The sequence below is a fragment of the Colletes gigas genome, unplaced genomic scaffold (assembly GCF_013123115.1).
Source record: "Colletes gigas isolate AHSC1104 unplaced genomic scaffold, ASM1312311v1 Colletes_gigas_Sc00006, whole genome shotgun sequence".
In the NCBI taxonomy this organism is placed as follows: Eukaryota; Metazoa; Arthropoda; class Insecta; order Hymenoptera; family Colletidae; genus Colletes; species Colletes gigas.
In genome coordinates, this window is record NW_025106635.1 from 7814306 (window position 1) to 7824983 (window position 10678).

General features: G+C 38.2%; 5 protein-coding genes across 7 annotated transcripts; 4 read left to right on the plus strand and 1 right to left on the minus strand.

The window, feature by feature from the left end:
• The first annotated feature begins 493 nt into the window (after positions 1-493).
• Positions 494-2122, plus strand: LOC122396013 (WAP four-disulfide core domain protein 2-like). Of its 2 annotated transcripts, XM_043394076.1 has the most exons (5): positions 494-641; positions 738-1076; positions 1163-1281; positions 1355-1530; positions 1634-2122. In XM_043394076.1, exons 3-5 carry the CDS (start codon positions 1217-1219, stop codon positions 1936-1938), a joined length of 546 nt encoding a protein of 181 aa, XP_043250011.1. In that variant the 5' UTR covers positions 494-641; positions 738-1076; positions 1163-1216; the 3' UTR covers positions 1939-2122. The 2 variants fall into 2 exon arrangements, with proteins under 2 accessions (XP_043250011.1, XP_043250010.1); XM_043394075.1 differs by having other exon boundaries at positions 738-1281.
• A 104-nt stretch (positions 2123-2226) lies between these two features.
• On the plus strand, positions 2227-3843 carry LOC122396014 (waprin-Thr1-like). Of its 2 annotated transcripts, none has more exons than XM_043394077.1 (4): positions 2227-3041; positions 3245-3310; positions 3422-3595; positions 3701-3843. In XM_043394077.1, exons 1-4 carry the CDS (start codon positions 3035-3037, stop codon positions 3790-3792), a joined length of 339 nt encoding a protein of 112 aa, XP_043250012.1. In that variant the 5' UTR covers positions 2227-3034; the 3' UTR covers positions 3793-3843. The 2 variants fall into 2 exon arrangements, with proteins under 2 accessions (XP_043250012.1, XP_043250014.1); XM_043394079.1 differs by having other exon boundaries at positions 3704-3843.
• An 82-nt stretch (positions 3844-3925) lies between these two features.
• Positions 3926-6213, plus strand: LOC122396012 (receptor-binding cancer antigen expressed on SiSo cells). Its single transcript, XM_043394074.1, has 4 exons — positions 3926-4423; positions 4545-4697; positions 4767-4880; positions 5024-6213. The coding sequence occupies exons 1-4, from the start codon at positions 4262-4264 to the stop codon at positions 5213-5215; spliced, it is 621 nt and encodes a 206-aa protein (XP_043250009.1). The 5' UTR covers positions 3926-4261; the 3' UTR covers positions 5216-6213.
• Positions 6214-6585: 372 nt separating this feature from the next.
• LOC122395508 lies at positions 6586-7767 on the plus strand. The gene is made up of 3 exons (XM_043393124.1): positions 6586-6704; positions 7230-7471; positions 7541-7767. The coding sequence occupies exons 1-3, from the start codon at positions 6636-6638 to the stop codon at positions 7548-7550; spliced, it is 321 nt and encodes a 106-aa protein (XP_043249059.1). The 5' UTR covers positions 6586-6635; the 3' UTR covers positions 7551-7767.
• LOC122395507 (galactose mutarotase-like) lies at positions 7478-9263 on the minus strand. The gene is made up of 4 exons (XM_043393123.1): positions 8843-9263; positions 8361-8728; positions 7820-8242; positions 7478-7707 (listed from the first exon to the last, which is right to left on the minus strand). Exons 1-4 carry the CDS (start codon positions 9114-9116, stop codon positions 7627-7629), a joined length of 1146 nt encoding a protein of 381 aa, XP_043249058.1. The 5' UTR covers positions 9117-9263; the 3' UTR covers positions 7478-7626.
• Between the last annotated feature and the right edge of the window lie 1415 nt (positions 9264-10678).

Below are 10678 nucleotides of genomic sequence, written 5' to 3' on the forward strand. Positions count from 1 at the left end.
TGTTTACAGCAATAAAGAAGAAAACATGAAAAACCATTGATCGTGCACCGATCATATCCAACAAAAAACAATCTAATTAATCATTTTTTTTAGGAGATATTCTAAGGGTTGTTAACTGCTTTTAGGAATCGTAGCTCGAATCGTAGAAACGAACTGCCTGGTTCTCGTCAGAAACCGGTCGTCCTCGGAAATTGTGTGCTTCAAAGAATTATGCAACAAACTCTAGTGGATTATGTAAATTTCGAAAACCGTGAGAAGAAACATCGTCGAGCAACATTTTCGTCAATTCTGATGTCCATCGGCGAACGTAGGAGATTCCTGGCTTGATTTTAATATAGAAATTACTTTTAAGGCAGGCAATTGTTATTGGAGGAAATGCACTATGAAACGGAGAAAGCACGAACGTTTATTAAACAATATATGACGTCACTTTCGTTTGCATTATTGAATAAATCATACGATTGTGTATTCATCGTCAGTATTGTAGCGTCTCGCGTAGCATTCGCATCACTAGCAGGAAAAACCAATCGTTCTCAAGTCCTCGAAAGCTTCGCGTTGGTGACTAACAAAACGGACCCGAAGGACACGCTTATTTTTGGCAGACAGCCCGTGATTCCGTTGCGTCAAAGTGTTCCAAAGAGGTACAGTCATTGAAATTTCTATGGTTTAAGTAAAATTTCTTTAAAAGAATCTCCATCCAAAGTCACTGAAATTCAATCGTTCTACGGTGGATCTAGGGTTTGCGTTACGATAAAACAGAATAGGACGTCCCGACAGAGGGATCCGGAAATCGTCTAGACTCCGGTCGACCGTTCATTCCTTTCCCACTCCTTATCGACCTTCCGCTCAATTGAGATTTCTTGTTAATTGGATTTTCCTGACTAATTGCCTCTGCGGTTCGACATCCGAGGCAGAACCTGCGATCCCTAGTCTGAGGTCTCTGATCCGCGCATTGACCACGTGTTTCGCACGCCCGATCGTCCAAGTGGGGGATCGATCCTATATAGGAGAGCAATTTCTCTACCTTTGGTAAAGTGAGAACAGACCTTCTTCGTGGTGTCGTCGGTTACATTCAAGCAAGACAACCTTTTGGTGACATCTCGTTACGAACAGTTGAGAGCTTCGTTTTGTGCAGTGAAGCATCGATTGGTTTCGCTTCCAGCGGTACCGGGAGTGTGTATCAGTTTCCTGTGGATATTCGAAAATCGATCGAAGAATGAAATTGCTTGCAGCAGCGTTTGTGCTGACGCTAGCATTAGCCGCCGCTGTCGGCCAATCCAGGTACATTTTGCTTCGTTTACGGATACGAACCGTCTAGACTAAAATTTCTCTAAAATTAACGGAATGCTTCTAGATACGAACCGTTTGCTGAGAAGCCAGGTTCCTGCCCGCCGGCTCTGCCTGTCCAGATCTGCAGTCAGTCCTGTTTCTCCGATTCGCATTGCGAGGGAATAGGCAAATGTTGTTCGACAAATTGCGGAGGAACCGTCTGCTCGAAACCTGTCACCATGAGACAACCAGTTTCGGCCGGTGAGCAACCGATTGATTTAAAATACCGAAACAGTTACAATAGAACCCTGATTGTACGAGAACTAGGTTCTATTATAATTATATTTTAATTTTTCGGATTCAGAGAAACCGGGCTCTTGTCCAGCGGTACCGAGAGGAAGGTGGGTGTGTTCGCCGACCTGCAGCGTCGACAACGATTGCAGAGGAACGCTGAAGTGCTGTAAAAATCGCTGCGGCGCCCTAGCATGCCAGAAACCGGACGTCGAGGTGGTCGAATCCGTGGATATTCCGGTTGTTCCGCTTCCGGAAGATCCTTACAACGTCCCAAGAAATCCTTACAACGTTCCTAGGAATCCTTACACCCCGCCCAGGAATCCTTACGACGTTCCCAGGGACTACTATCCGTTTTATTTCTACAATAATGAATAGAACAATTATAGATCGTTACTCGATAGGATCGATGTTTGTTTGGTCTTCAACGACTGCCATGTTGACGCAAGTTCTGAACTCGTGCCATATTCCCCTACTTTTAATTCTTTCGTACCCTTACCGATAATATGACTAATCTGAAACTAATTTTTAATAATAAATTATATCGTGTAAATTTTGTTAATTTTCTCGTTTTTCGTATTTTATAAATATACGTAAAGGCTCCTTCGTAGAAACAATTTTTATTGGCAAACAGGCTTACGTGACATATTGCGTAATTAACCTATTGAACCTCATTTGCATAGAAACTTGAAGAATACAGCGACACGTGCAGATTCAAAAAGGGATAAATCGTATACGCGACGAGAAGATGAATCGTTTTAATCTCTCGAAAATCTTCCAGATAAATCGCGGATGATCGCCATAAAACGATGTTGAAAGAAAGATTATCTTTCTTAAGATTTAATATAATTCTACGTACTTGTGTCGTTTCGATGGAATTGATTATAAAAATGAACCAAGTATTTTTACTACAAATGAAACGTGGTTCCCTATGAGTAGTAGTCGAATTCTTGAAGCGAACTTTGGTTATTGAAACTGACTCGGGGATTCATGAATACATATTGGTCTTGATCTCGTCCCTACTTAGAAACCATCTCGACATAAATGACAATTTGCATCAGTCACGGTGCAGTACTGAAACTTGAGGACAGTATGAATCATTGGCGACTTCAATCCACAGATCTAACTGAAATACCCAAGTACGTAATTCCCCGAATATCCGTTTGAGTCATAGGTCAAGAAAAGATGTCAATAACGGTCGCTAAAGTACGCACGAGGCGGTATGGTGTCCGGAAAAATGATTGAATCAACCAGTCGTTTGGTTTCCTGTGTGTTCTGCAGCGGGAATATCCTTTCGCCGCCCTGAAAATGGAGGTGGAAACGAGAAAGAGAGACAGACGGATTTAAAAAGCTGAGTTCTTATCGTGCATCGATTAGACGTGATTCATCCGCGAACTGAAACAAACGTGGAAAGTGGTAGTTGCGCTGGAAGGTGAACAAAATCGGTGATAAACGGACTAACGTTAAATCGAAAATGATTAGTACGTGTTTCTGCAAAAACGATCGTGAAATATTTTTAAATAACTGTTTGTCTCTGTCGAATACGTAAATCGTAAATAAGAATCTCTTTTTTTTTAAACCAAATATAATAAAGAAAGATTGTTTTTTTATTTTTTCAAAATTATTTTTATTTCGATAATTTCGTAGCAACGCTTCGCAATTAACGAATCGTTTTGTGTCGCAGAGAAAGGAACAATTCTGTCGCTTGTGGTCTGTTTGCTGATCACCGCAGTGGTCGCTCAGCTATCTAGTAAGTCAATCGCTCGAATGCGTAATTGTTTCCAGAGAAACGGGCGAATATCGATAAAAAATTATGTACCGAGTTCGTCGCTCGTGGTTCAATGATAGTATATTAATTTAGGCAAAGGTGGACACTGCCCACTGAGAAACAGTGTGTCAAAGTGCACTCCTAGATGCGTGACCGATTATCAATGTTCCGCAAATGAAAAATGCTGCCCAAATAAATGCGGAGGCGAGTCGTGCGTAGAAGCCAGTCCTGTCAGTTCTGGTAATGGTTACAAAGGGTCGGAGACTGGTAAGGAAATTGACATACTTTGTCACAAGTTCTGCGCATATAAACCTGTTCCTAATATAATACAAAATTCGAATTTAAAGCTACAGGAAACTTCTTGAATTTCAGAAGGCGTTTACTGTGCGGGCGTAAAATGCGGACCGTATCAAAAATGTCAATTCGATCGAAAGACAAAGCGGGAAAAATGCGTACGCACATAAATGCGTAGATTAAATATTACGTCTGTGAAATAAAAGTACTGCGATAAGAAATTGTCTGTATTACAGTTATACCGTATTTACTCCCGTTGATAAATTTCCTTTTGGAGGTTTTTTTTTTTACCAAATTCTATCCTATATCTCGCCTCTGCTGCTACATATCCACTGATATCTTTACGAGACAAACGAATTTTTGTTAGTAGTGATTACAACCTGTTGAGAGAGCCGACAACCGACGGAGTAACTTTAATCGATATTTCTCCGTAACCTTTTTATTATTAGGCTAGAATTGCAACCCGAGCGAAAAGTATTATTAGTGTTTACACGTGAAACAAAACGGCACGAAAGCAAAACCACTTCGTTTTGGGCATTTCTGCACAAAATGGCATTTGACCAGTCTCAATTTCTCACATTAGAAAACAAAGTTTGTTAGCCACTGAGGACAAGGTTAGGTTTCTATCGGTAATTTACGATGGCAGTTGAATTTATAGTGAACCGCGTGAAAGCTCTTGTCGTACTTCTTCTGAGCGTATTCAGACGAGCAATGTGCTGTCTTCGTCGTCGACGTAGGTCATCCTGCGATTCCATTCCACTCTCTGCAGTTGGTGTTGTACCAAACACATTGAACACAACAGTGAGTCTCAAATGCGACATTTAACTTTTCGATTCGATAATTCACAAAGATTTTAAGATTGTGTAAACCCTATTGTACCACTGACTCCGATAATAGTAATCACTGAAGATGCTTGCTCAAGGAATCAGAGCAGTGGGATCAGTGGGAGGAAAATCCTGTTGTGGTCGTACCAGATAGGCCAGTTAATACAATACAGGCTAAAATCGATCAATACAGACAGCAAGCATCTAAATCATTGGAACTGACGGAGGAGCAACAACCAAATTTCTTTGAGGTAATTATTCATATCAACTTTAAGAAGGAAATCAAGTTATACACGCGTGATCTTTCATATTTGCCATAGAACATGACACCAAAAATCACCATGCAGACAAAAGTTCTAGTTAAAGACAAGGCATCGGATAATGCATCATGGAATGCTTCGAAGTTTGCTGTTGCCGATGTTCTTATACCATCTGTAAGTTTGTACATGTTATATATGCTATTACAATATTACATAATACACTGTACTATTTGAAAATAATATTATTGCCTACTGGATTCTATCATGGAACACTATAACTATTTCTGATGTAAAAGACAAATTTAATATTCGTACAGAATGAACTTGGAGAGTGGGAAGATAATACTGCTGGCTGGGAAGAAGAAACATCAAAAGAGTTCGGAGATACTACAAGAACATTAAGAGAACAAAAACGAAGAGAACGAGAACAACGATTGTTTGAGCAGCAACAAAAAAAAATTGAACGTAATTTAAGACCACAGCTATTAGGAACAAAACTAAGTTCCTGATGAGAAAGAATATACTAGCAGAATTTTGTATTGAAACTGATCATTTTTCCCGGCTACCGACATCTACGCACAAAATGAATTTATTGGACCTTCATGGAATGTCATTTAAAGCTCAAAAATCAAAATCAATCACAGTTTCCATTTTTGATTTCCAATGATTTGAATTAAATGAAATGAGATTTTGCCATTAAAGAACATTATATTGCATTATAATACGAACAAATAGGACTGACTTATTCACAAAATGTATAAAGCCATTAAAAGAACTTCATTGCAAGGGGATTGGAACGCGCTAGTTTTCGTCAGAAATGTTCATTTTAGCGTTAAGATGTCTTTAACCCCTTGTGGCCCGAGTAATCGGGAGTTAGCAGGCAGACCAAGGGATCAACACTTGCAACCATTCCATGTAAATAATCTTGTAACGTTGTTTTGAACCTCTAAGTATTTCCTCTGTGACCAAATCAGTTTGTTTTTCAATGTTTATTGATTCCCTACCATCCATCAGTGAACTAAGTCCTGTAACCTAAAATAATTTTTTTCTTGAAAGTGCGTAGGATTTCAAGGGGGTGTCTATTCACCAAAAATGATTGTAATCGATCCCCGCAGCTAAAAATAATTTTTTCAAAGCGATTCGAAATTTTTTTTTCGCCGAAAAATTTAGGCATCTACCCCCTGTCGATTTGTCTTAAAAATTCGTTTTTGATATTTAGTACTTTTGTTTGACGCCGTACAGAAAAGTTGTCTAATACTTTTTTATAGGTACCTATGAGCTCTACTTCAGAAAAAAGTTTCAATGAAATATATTCACTGTTATAGGAGTTATGGCTGTTTGAAAATTGGACCATTTTTAGGGAGTTTTTCTCACTTTATGGGATCAAGGAATAACTTTTCGAATATTTTTAGAATTTCTACATATTCTCCACCAAAAATTTCGGGGAATCATTGCAGGCCTCAGATTATATTTTCGGAAAAGAATTTTTTTCTCGAAAGTGCGTAGGATTTCGGGAGTATATGTATTCACCAAAACTGATTGTAATTGACCCCCGCAACCGAATATAATTTTTCCAGAATGATTTGAAATTTTTTAATTTTGTCGTAATATTTGTCCACCTACTCGAATTTTTTTCTCAAAAATGGGTAGTATTTGGGGGGTATGTCTGTTCACCAAAAATTCTTGTAATTGATTCCCTCAACCGAAAATAATTTTTCCAGAACGATTTGAAACATTTTTTCGCCGTATAATTTCAGCAGGTACCTCCTGTCGACTTTTCTTTAATATTTGTCTTTCATTTTTAATAAATTTGTTTGACGCTGTACGGAAATGTTGTTTAACTTCCGAGTTTTCAAATCTGTATCGCAGTCAGTTTGGGCTACGAAGCTCCATAAGGTTTAAGGTCTATTCGTGTACCTTGTCTATGGTATGCAGCTGTTGGTTCGAAGTTCGAACATCAAACAATTCGACAGAAGTATCGCGCCTGTCTATTACTTTGTGAGTGTGTTATGTGTTATTTACTGCAATTAAAAATATAAATGAGAAAACGCTTAAACTGGAGTTATACCATTAATTTGTATTTCTCATGAATTGGCGTTCTAATTACTAGCGTGCTATATTTTCAAATGAAATCGCCGATATATGAGTATATCTTGTAGATAAGTATTTTGTGAAAACACTTAAAACAGCTTATGTAAGTACGGAACATATTATTTAAACGGCGATAGAAATTCAGAATTGCTACGTATTCACAAAGGTACGCGATTCTTTGTTTTTACGTTATGTGAACTTATTATAACCTACCTTCCGTGCAATCGTGTTGGATTTCATACGCGATTATTTCTGTGGAATGCGAAATAAAATTCAAGGACGTAGGAAACGAAAGTATTAAAAAAAAACAGACTCAGACATTAAATTCGGTTATAAATTTAATATGGATGCTTTATTACTGTTTCTGATCTTAGCTAGACAAATAATTATGAAAGAAGAGTGAAATAAGTTTTCGTCATACTTTGATTTCAGACAATGTGGCAACTCTTGGGTAGAGTTTTAGGTAGATATGGCACTAAAATACAACTCCCTATTGTTTGTGTTATTGGCTTTATTGGGTATCATATCGAAGGATGGTTATCTGATCGTTATACACCCATGGCTATGCCAGTAAAACAGCAACGCGATGAAAGGCTATTGGAGGACATAGATTCTACACCAGGCAAAAAAGGACACCGACCGTTGGAAATTAATTTACCCCCCTCATTATCCATGTAATTGTTTCGAGGCACAGTTTAAGACAAGATAACATTATATAAATTTTATTTTAACCTTTGTCGTAGGTTAATGTAGATTACATCAAGTTATTACAATATAGTTGGTGCAAAACTCAGTGTCAAGTTAGTATGCAAGAATATGCATAGGTTGTCTAGATTAGTACACCAAATTTATAAATAACAATATGGCGATAGTGTTCCCCAGGTTCAAGTATACTATTTGGAAAGTTTTCCTGCAAAAGTTAAAAAAAAAACATTGAGACAATGTAACCATAGATCTCTGCTAAATTTCAAGGAAGATATTTAACACTGTTCAAGCAAGAAACAATATATCGATATACTTACATGATTGACAGCATCTGGATAATTCTGTGTTTCTAAACAGAATGCTCCATGCTTAAAATATTCGGTTCCATTCTTTCCTACAATACCTATGTCATCTTGATGGGGTAGGAAATTTGCAGTGTAAAATTGTACACCAGGTTGATTGGAATAAACCTCCAAATACCTTCCGGATGATGGGTGTATGGCTTTAGCGACAAACTGTGTCTCATTCACAGTGTTCATCGGTAAACAAAAATTATCATCGTAACCGCCACGCGGCACTTTGTCGATGACATCTCCCAACATAGTCAAAGTTCTCAAATTCATGATTGTATTCTCAACCGATTGAATTTCGCCAGTTGGAATGCTTTCCGAATCGGTGACCGTCCAACGATCCGCATTCACCGTGATTTGATGTTTGTACAGTTCGGTAGAGTTGCCTCCCTGAATCATACGTTTTATCGTTTTATAAAAATAAACAAAATTTTACATTTTTATGAAAATTTGTAAATTTAACACGTGTATATAAATCCAAGATATTAATTAATATTGATTTACGAACATGGCCAGCTAGATTGAAGTAACTGTGATTGGTTAAATTGATTGGTGTGGCTTTTGTAACGAAAACTTTCATATCGATGCGCAGCCCTCCGTCGGTGGTTAATTTGAAACTGATCGAAGCTATAGCAGCACCCGGGAAACCTTCATCGCCGTCTTCGCTCAATAGCGTCATCACGAGCAAATCGTCCTGAATTGCAGCGTTCCATATTTTCGAACTCCAGCCCTTGAAACCACCGTGAAGAGTGTTCCTTCCTGCATTATTTGATACGCGATACTTTTTTCCGTTCACTATAAATTCCGCCTTGCCAATACGATTGGCAACTCGTCCTACCGTCGCGCCAAAATAGGGATTGCTCGTAGATAGATAGCCTGTGAATGAAATATGTATATTAGATGCATTTCTTGGAACGAATTTCCAAAGAGTAAGTTACTGTAGATCATTGCAATGAGATTTGATTTGGTAGGTTCTTATTTCAATTGTACCTTCAATTTTATCGAAACCTAGGACAACGTCTGCTATGCTACCCTGTTTGTCCGGTGTTCTGATCGAGGTTATTGTCGCACCGTATGTTATAATATCCACTGCTTGATTCGCATTGTTCTTCAGTGTGTACTTATCTATGGTTCGTCCGTTGATAGATCCCCATTGTGTAACTGTTATTGACTTGTTTTCGCTCGAAGCCATAATCGATCCAAACGATACGAAAAAGAATAGCTTTACAGAAAATTTCTGTGATATTACCTTTCTTAACAGCATCGATTACCAGTATTTCTTTTAGTATCTGAACTTGTCTCTGTTAATAAAATTAACTTGAGGCTATGTGTACGTCAATCTAATTAATAAACAGTGTCTGAAGCTTCTTATTATTATAGTAACTAAGTGATTCAATGTATATCTATATAAATGAAGACTACATCTATGATAAAACGCCCGAATTTATCGTGGAATAATCGTTATTTTCAACGCTAGATGGCGCCATTTTTCGACCTCGGGCCCCCTGGTGCTAAAACGCCCAAGTTTGTCGTCGAATAGTTCGTCCACGCTAGATGGCTCTATTCGACGACAAACTTGGGCGTTTTAGCACCAGGGGGCCCGAGGTCGAAAAAGAGCGCCATCTAGCGTTGGATGTAACGAACTATTCCACGACAAACTGTTTCTTATAACTAAGGGAATGATTAGGAGAAGGAAAGAAAAGTAAAACTGATGAGAACACACATGGAGTTCTTTGAAATTATATCATTTATTGCCATAGATTTTCATTATACAAAGCTTTAATACATATATATGTTATCAGAAGTTATCAGAAATGCACTGCTGTTGTCCGCAGTGGTCAGCAGGGGCCAACAGAGTTCGGCAGAAGCAAGTAGAAGCCAGTAGTAATCGTTATGCGTTGTCAGAAGTGTCGGGAGTGGTCAGCAGCGGTTATGGTTGATGTCGTTTTGATATCTGTAGACATACAGTGAATTACGTGAGTAGTGCCCATTTAATTGTCCGCGCTCGGGATAATGGGCAAACTAAACGGACACTTAAGTGGGCAAAAATGCAGCCACTTATGTGGCCAATGCTGTAGTTATTATAATAATAATAAGCTTTAGACACTGTTTATTACTTAGACTGACGTACATATAGTCTCATATTTTGCTCAAAGAAACGTAAAAACTAGGATGATGTGTTGCAGTGTCAAAGAGTGTTCTTGACAAGTTTGAGCCTTTGGCGTTAATAGTGTAGCATTTATAAGTGATCTAAATTACCGAGTACTCTATTGTTATATTAATAAATAAATTAAAACTAGTACTCGATCGTAAATAATTGAGACACCATCTAGTGTGCAAAAAGTGAATTATTTCTCGACCAACTTGGGCGTTTTATCGTATACCTCTTCCGCAGGACTATGCACGTACAATTTTAAACGTAAAGGAAACTTATGTATCGATGGTCTCGCGAACCACTGATCTATAACGCGCTACAAAACATTGCTGTTATCATTGTCGTCGTTATCGCCGACACATGTTAAATGTAACACATGATTTAATGTTACTTTAGTAGTATCAAGTTCTCGGTATCGATTCCTTATTAACGTGTATTCCCACTTTCTGTAATTAATTACGGTTTCTTCTCTCGCTTATCTTTATGTCCCTAAAGTTAAATGCTAAGTAATCTTATCCGAGTAAACAAAAGGCCATTATCGCTACGCAACTAAAGAACTGTATGTTGACACGATGCGGCAGCACGACAAATCTGTTGAAAATGAAAGTTGTAGTTGCAACGTCTCGTCTGTCCTTCGTACGGTTAGACTTGTGCATGATTAATCGACACGA

Excerpts from the sequence above, each read along its gene's own strand:
- LOC122396012 (XM_043394074.1), top strand. The coding sequence starts at position 4,262 with ATGGCAGTTGAATTTATAGTGAACCGCGTGAAAGCTCTTGTCGTACTT. Across the intron at positions 4,698-4,766 it reads AACAACCAAATTTCTTTGAG|AACATGACACCAAAAATCAC; the intron begins GTAATTATTCAT and ends TATTTGCCATAG. Across the intron at positions 4,881-5,023 it reads CCGATGTTCTTATACCATCT|AATGAACTTGGAGAGTGGGA; the intron begins GTAAGTTTGTAC and ends ATATTCGTACAG.
- LOC122396013 (XM_043394075.1), top strand. The coding sequence starts at position 1,217 with ATGAAATTGCTTGCAGCAGCGTTTGTGCTGACGCTAGCATTAGCCGCC. Across the intron at positions 1,282-1,354 it reads GCCGCTGTCGGCCAATCCAG|ATACGAACCGTTTGCTGAGA; the intron begins GTACATTTTGCT and ends GAATGCTTCTAG. Across the intron at positions 1,531-1,633 it reads GAGACAACCAGTTTCGGCCG|AGAAACCGGGCTCTTGTCCA; the intron begins GTGAGCAACCGA and ends TTTCGGATTCAG.
- LOC122395508 (XM_043393124.1), top strand. The coding sequence starts at position 6,636 with ATGCAGCTGTTGGTTCGAAGTTCGAACATCAAACAATTCGACAGAAGT. Across the intron at positions 6,705-7,229 it reads TCGCGCCTGTCTATTACTTT|ACAATGTGGCAACTCTTGGG; the intron begins GTGAGTGTGTTA and ends CTTTGATTTCAG.
- LOC122395507 (XM_043393123.1), bottom strand. The coding sequence starts at position 9,116 with ATGCTGTTAAGAAAGGTAATATCACAGAAATTTTCTGTAAAGCTATTC. Across the intron at positions 8,243-8,360 it reads ACTTCAATCTAGCTGGCCAT|GGAGGCAACTCTACCGAACT; the intron begins GTTCGTAAATCA and ends CGTATGATTCAG. Across the intron at positions 7,708-7,819 it reads ATCCAGATGCTGTCAATCAT|GAAAACTTTCCAAATAGTAT; the intron begins GTAAGTATATCG and ends TAACTTTTGCAG.
- LOC122396014 (XM_043394077.1), top strand. Across the intron at positions 3,311-3,421 it reads AGTGGTCGCTCAGCTATCTA|GCAAAGGTGGACACTGCCCA; the intron begins GTAAGTCAATCG and ends ATATTAATTTAG. Across the intron at positions 3,596-3,700 it reads TTACAAAGGGTCGGAGACTG|AAGGCGTTTACTGTGCGGGC; the intron begins GTAAGGAAATTG and ends CTTGAATTTCAG.